Consider the following 6,349-nt stretch of genomic DNA (forward strand, 5'->3'; position numbering starts at 1 on the left):
TCAGATCCATATTTCTCCGAACTCCCCTGAGAGTTCAAAATTTGTCACTCTTCCCAAACTGCCCCATGAGCATGGACTACGCCAAAGACAGGTTTGAGTCAGTATAAATATTGACTGTCTTTCCTCAGCTCAATTGCAGGGACTGGGTGAGGGCTCACAGTGCAGCTCTCTGGCAGAGGTGTTGCTGGGCAGTGGGTTGTTTCCCGGTGCCCCCCTGGCAGTGCCCACAGTGTGACCAATTTCCTGCTGTCCGTTCAACGTGTCACTGCTTCCGTCAGCAAAGAGCTGCACAACCCACGGGGCAACCCACTTAAGGTCCCTCATTCTGTAACTACAGAACAAGCTGCTCCAGTATCCACTAGAAAATCCATTGTTTCATTCCCCAGCTTACCTGGAACCAAAGGATTGGCCAGGGAAATGATGAGAGATGCCTCTGGTCCCCTTCAGTCCAGCCCAGTTTCTGCCATAAGTCCCACCTCTTCTGATTCTCCCTTCTGTCTCTTTGCAATTCGGGACACTCCTTTTCCCAGTGCCCCTCCTGTTTGCAACAGGCACCCTGATCCTTCTGGAGGGGTTTTAATCCTCACCCTTGCCCCCAAAATCCACCTCACCCTCTACCTCCTCTCTATCCCTGCACGTTGGTCAGGGCAGCTGACAACGGATTTGGGAATCTCACTCAGCTTTTCTCCTTCTCTTCTGCCTCTTCCCTATTCACAGACATCACTTGGGAAATAACCACCCTCAGTGCTCCTTCTCTCTTTCTGGATTTCTTTCTAATACCTGGCACGAACTGCCCAAGCAAAAGCCTGTTAAACAACACCCTGCTTCCCTCCCTTGCTGGATCTGAGTCCACACCTGTGGGAGCCTGTCATGGTTTGAGATAGCCCAAAATCCAATTCCCTAGCTCCATCCCCCTCCCACATCTCAACCCAATGTGTGCCTCACACAATCTTACATAAAAAGCCCACGGAGACTCCTTTGCTCCCTTCTTCTGTTCGTACAACTTGCCAAGGTGGTTTCTCCACTCCCTTCTGGATTCCCAATTAAATCAGTTCCTGATACAATTTTAGTGAATCTCACCAGTAATCTGGTTGGAATCCCACTCCAGGTCATTCTTAGGGAGAAATCCTTCAGGATTTGGAATGCCCTGAACCTGAACTTAATCCTTCTATTTTCTTAACTCCTCCTTCCCGAGCCTTTTCTAAACCGCCCTCCATTCCTCATGGGGAGACAAGTATTTCAGAAGAGCCCAGTTTGGATTATGAATTGACATCACGGTTTTAATCCCACTGCACATTCCCTCGGGGTTCCTGTGGCATCTCCCTGCTCACTGATTCTGATTCAGCGAGTCCGAAGTGTGACCTGCACACGCACATCCACTGCCTCCCCCTTCTGGTCCGGCTGCTGCCTTAAAGGTGCTTCTAATACCAACTTCTCTTTCTCTCTGGTCCTCCAGAAAACAGGCTTTGCATCAAACCCAGCTCTTTCATTGCCAGATTCACTGACCACCTCCAGCTTTGATCCTCGTGTTGGAGGAGCTGCCGACAATGAAACTTAGAGGTTTTGTCTTTTTTTATCTTCTCATCCTATACAATGAGTATCTTTCCCCTTACCCTCTTTTCTTGTTCCATTAACCAAAAAATATATTTCATTTTGATACTTTGAATTTCCTAAACCACATTTTTTCCTTACTTTACTAATTATTTCTTAAAGTGAAAAGCAAATCTACATCAGGGACTTCATCCCAGTTGTTTTGCCTCCTGCAAAATAACATCTGTAAAATCATATTATACTTCAAAGACCTATTTTCCAGAAAATTTTCACCATCATCTAATTTATATTGAGGCCACCACTGATTGGAGCATCTTTTCAATTTATCTTGGGTCTTATGGTCACCCCCAGATTTATCCAATTCTTCAGGATATGTCCAAGGGGAGAGCAAAGGGGAATTTTTAAAGAATCAGAGGAACCCATTTCAGTTCTGAAGTTTCCGATGTTTCATACACTATCCCAGTGCACACACTTCTAACCCCAGTTTCTACATCACCAGCTCCTGGTGTAAAAACATGTGCAAATACCAAAAATCCAGTACATGTGTCACCAAAGTGTAGAAACAAAATTTTTGCTTCTGCAGCTTATGCAGAGCACAAACCCAAAATCCTGCTGGTTGGCGATTTTCAGCCACACCCCTCACCAAGCAGATGCCTCCAGAATGTGTTGTGCTGTTGAGTTGCTGGTTGTCCCGGTGTCAGGGCTGGTCATGTGAAATCCCCAGTCACCAGGTGGGTGCACAGCCCCAGTTCCCACTCCGAGGGGAGGGATTTCTGGCTTTATTCCAGTCAGCACAGAGACGGGGTCTGGGGGTTCCCCCAGGCCATTCCCTGCTCCCCAAGCATCAGAACTTTACACTATTTACCCATTTGAGCAAACAAAGGCACCAGCATTCATTGGTTACAGCTTACAGAACTCTTTTATTGACTAGCACTCAAACCCCTCTTTGCTGGGTGTCTCTCCCTTCCCACACTGATCCCTCTGCAGGAGCAGCTCTTCCCTCTGTTTGTTGGGGGTCTGTTCTGAGGAGGTGGTCAGTGAGTCGGTGGTTGTGACCTCCTGCTGCTGGAATTACCTTTTCCCCAGGTGCTGCCCAGTCCTGCTGACAACACTCCTGGTGCTTCTCACCCAGGCAGCCCATTCCTCTTGGAGTGGTCTTCCTTTTTCCTTAAAAGAGAAGATTAGCCCAGCCTACAAGGTTCATGGTGCTATTGCTTAATCATGACTGTCCAGCTGCAGCTACTGAAGGACATGAAGGACAACAAATACTTGCCTGATGGGAGGGAAAGAAGAGGGAACCAGGCTCTTCCCAGTGCAGCAAAGGTTTGGGGTATTTTTGCAGTGAAGCTGATCACACAGGTTATCTGGAATAGGCTGCCCAGAGGCCTTGTGGCCCTGCCAACTGGGAAGCTGCCAACAGCTGTGTGAGGGGTAAGAGGCCCCTGAGCCCTCCCACACCCAGCCCTGCTCATCAGGGTTGGCTGGAGTGTCCAGGTCAGTGTCCCATCCAATTTGAATATCTCCAAAGAGTAATTGTCCCAGTACAATCCTTCTTGCATGGCCTTCCAGCTCCAGGGTCCTCATGACATAGTGGAATTTGCCCTTTCAAGCTCCAATGGACACAGCACAAGCAGCTGGAGTAGGGGCTGGACTGGGGGATCTCCCCAGGTCCCTTCCAGCTGCAGCCAAGCCTCAAGCTCATTCCCAAAGGTCTCCTGGCATTTCTCAGCTCCCTCATCCCTTGGAGCTGCCTCCTACCAGAGCCATCTGGTCACTGAAAGTGGCTCACTCAAAATCCAGGGGCTGCACCCCCTGCCTGCACCCCTCTGCCTGCTCTCTTACCTGCCCCGGGCACCGACCTCCTCTGCCATCACATCCTCACGCAGTCCTTCCCAGGTACCCCTCCCAAAAACACCCCTCCCTGCTCCAGCCCTGCCACGCTGCCCCTCCAGCATGTAGTGGGATGTTACCACAGAATTTTCAGCTGGCTTAGACAGGAAGGGACCACCCAGTCCCACCCACCACCACAGGCAGAGACACCTTCCACAGACAGGGCTGGAGGTCCTGGTGAGGAACAGGGCTACCCATGGGGAGGTTGAACCTCCCCCAGCTGCCTCAGAAGGTTTCATCCCTGTCCTCTTGGTTGGGGGCCTGAAACACGGCCCACTACAGTGTCCCCCTCCCTGCCTGTGGCTCCAGCCCTGACCTGCTCAGCAGCACCGTGTGTCCCACAGAGGTGCCCCCCACCCCTGGTGCTCCTGAATGGGTGGTCATGTCCCCCCACAAAGGGCCTGTATCTGTCCCTTCCCCAGCCCCATCAGCCATCCCAGGGTGGAGCTGCCTCACCCACTCACATCCCCACTGGCCCACAGGTGGGTACAGCCACTGTGCCCAGCTCACTGGTGATGAGGACCCGCTGTTCCCACCACTCTGTACCCTCTGCTTCCCACTGCTGCCACACCTGAGGGTCTGGGAGCATCTTCTCTCCCCGGAGACCACAATATCTCATGCCCTGACCCGGGAACACACACAGCCCCATCCCCAGTGCTGGTGGGTTTGTGCTGCCAGCCCAGCTGCTGCCACCCAGTCCCAGCCCAGCTCATCCTGTTCCCTGTTCCTGGTGAGCCCTTTCTCCATTCCCAGTGAGCGCATTCCCCATTCCCTCTGAGCCTGTTCCCCCATTCCCAGTGAATGCATTCCCCCACTTCCAATGAGTCTGTTTCCCCGTTCCTGGTGAGCCCATTTCCCATTCCTGGTGAGCCCCTTCCTCAATCCCAGTGAGCCTATTCCCCCATTCCCTGTTCCTGGTGAGCCCATTCCCCATCCCTTGTGAGTCCATTCCCCATACCCGGTGAGCCCATCTCCCAGTGAGCCCGTTCCCAGTTTTCCAGCCCCTGGCCCAGCACAGCCCCGCACTTGCTCACGCCCCGGGTTTCCACCACTTTTTATTACAAAATCGGTGCAGGACCGTCCCGGGGCCGGTTCCGCTCCCACTCGCCCCAGCGCCGGGGCTGAGGCGGTGCAGCCGGTGCCGGTGTCGGTGCCGGTGCGTTTGCCGGTGAGGCACCGGGCGCCCCACAGCGCAGAGGCCGAGGCGGTGGCCGGAGGCCGGTGCAGACCCGGGGTTACGGGGGTTCCCGGGGGGTCCGGCGGTCCCGGGGGGGGTCAGCGTCCCACGGCGTCGAGGATGCGGCGGTTGGAGTCGGCGCGGGCGCGCTGGCTCTGGGCGCGGGCGAGGAGCAGGAGGTGCCGTAGGAGGTGGAAGGTGAGGTCGATGGAAAGCGGTGGCTCGTCCCGCCGCCCTCTCCACTGCCCCGGGGCCGGCGGCGCCAGCGGCGGCCAGAGCGGGCGGCCCCGAGCCCCGATCCCGGCCGCGGCCGCCGGGACGGAGCCGTCGGTGGTGGTGGGGAGGGCGGCGACGGGCGGCGAGCGGGCGAGCAGCAGCAGGAGAGTGAGCAGCGCCCGCCGCATCCTCGGTCTCTCCGAACCTGCGAGTCCGAGGGCTCAGCGCCACAGTAGAGACCGGGGCGGCTGCGGGGGCTCGACGGGAATCGCGTCCCCGGCGGCGCGGGGACCGCCCCGGGCTCGGTGCCCCCAACCCGCCCGGCCGCCCCGTCCCATCCCCGCTGCGCCCCCCGGCCCCGGCCCGGCGCGGTCCCCGCCCGGTGCCCAAGCCCCGGCCCGTACCCGGTGCGCTGTGCCCGTCCCCTGTTGCTGCCGGTGCTGGCGGCGGAGCGAGCGCGGTCCGTCCCGCGGGAGCTGAGCCGGCGGCGCGTCCGGGGGTTATATCGGCCCCGGAGCCCGGGCTGACGTCAGCGCCGGGCACGCACGGGGCGGCGGGGGGCGGGAGCGGGGGGTGGGAGCGGGGGGCACCGGGCGGCGGGGAGCGGGTCCCCGGCGGCGGGACGGGGCTGCGGGGCAGCGGGTCCCCGGCGGCGGGGCAGACCGTGCTCTCCCCGCTCTCGGGAGCCGCCGCTCCGGTTCCGTTCCGGCGCCCGCCAAAGGGGCTCGGCGGTGCCGCGGCCGGAGCCAGCGGGTGCCTTGGGTCGTTCTGTCCCCCGCTCCCCCGGCCCTCCGGTTCCCTCGCTCCCTCTCCCGGCTCTGCTGCCCCCCGCCAGCCCCGTTCTCCGCCGCTGTCCGCGGTGCTGAACGGCCGGGACGCGTCGTTGAGCTGTACCGGTGAGCTCCCGGTGAGATTTACTGGTGAGCTCCCGGTGAGTTGTACCGGTGAGCTCCCGGGGAGCTGTACCGGGGAGCTGTACCGGTGAGCTGTATCGGGTTGAGCCGTGGCTCCCCGTCAACGGACCCCCGCGTTACCGGGCCGAGCAGCCGCCTCGAGCAGCGACGTCCTGAGCAGGGAACGTGGGCGGCGGCAGGGGGGATCCCTGGACGTGGGGGGGATCCCTGGGCGTGGGGGGGACACCCCGGGCACCGGCAACTCCGGGACAGGACGGTCATGGGTGGGGGACCCCCGGCCTGTCTGTGGCCCCGTGCCCCGGGCAGAGCGGGTGGTGCCGAGGTGCAGGAGCTGCAGACCCCGAAGCGCAGCGGCAGCACCGGCCAAGTCCTGTGAGTCATAGAGCGGAGACACCGGAGTCGGCAGCGGCGTGCTCGATGCAGGGTGTTCCGATGGGGCACCAGCGCCGCTGCCAAACGGTGAGGTGGCTGCTGGTGCTTCACATCACTGCTGGCAGCCCCCCTGAGTGCACCACAACACTGCCAACAGACCCCCGAGTGCTTCACACTGCTGCTGGCAGACCCCCGAGTGCACCACACCACTGCCAGCAGACCCCCGAGT

At 59.0% G+C, this 6,349-nt stretch overlaps 1 protein-coding gene across 1 annotated transcript; it reads right to left on the reverse strand.

Moving 5' to 3' along the window:
- Window positions 1–4,479: 4,479 nt before the first annotated feature.
- Window positions 4,480–6,129, reverse strand: UCN (urocortin). Its single transcript, XM_032682262.1, has 3 exons — window positions 5,991–6,129; window positions 5,239–5,841; window positions 4,480–5,039 (listed from the first exon to the last, which is right to left on the reverse strand). Exons 1-3 carry the CDS (start codon window positions 6,127–6,129, stop codon window positions 4,717–4,719), a joined length of 1,065 nt encoding a protein of 354 aa, XP_032538153.1. The 3' UTR covers window positions 4,480–4,716.
- Window positions 6,130–6,349: the final 220 nt, after the last annotated feature.

This window comes from Chiroxiphia lanceolata, chromosome 3, assembly GCF_009829145.1.
Source record: "Chiroxiphia lanceolata isolate bChiLan1 chromosome 3, bChiLan1.pri, whole genome shotgun sequence".
NCBI classification, from domain to species: Eukaryota; Metazoa; Chordata; class Aves; order Passeriformes; family Pipridae; genus Chiroxiphia; species Chiroxiphia lanceolata.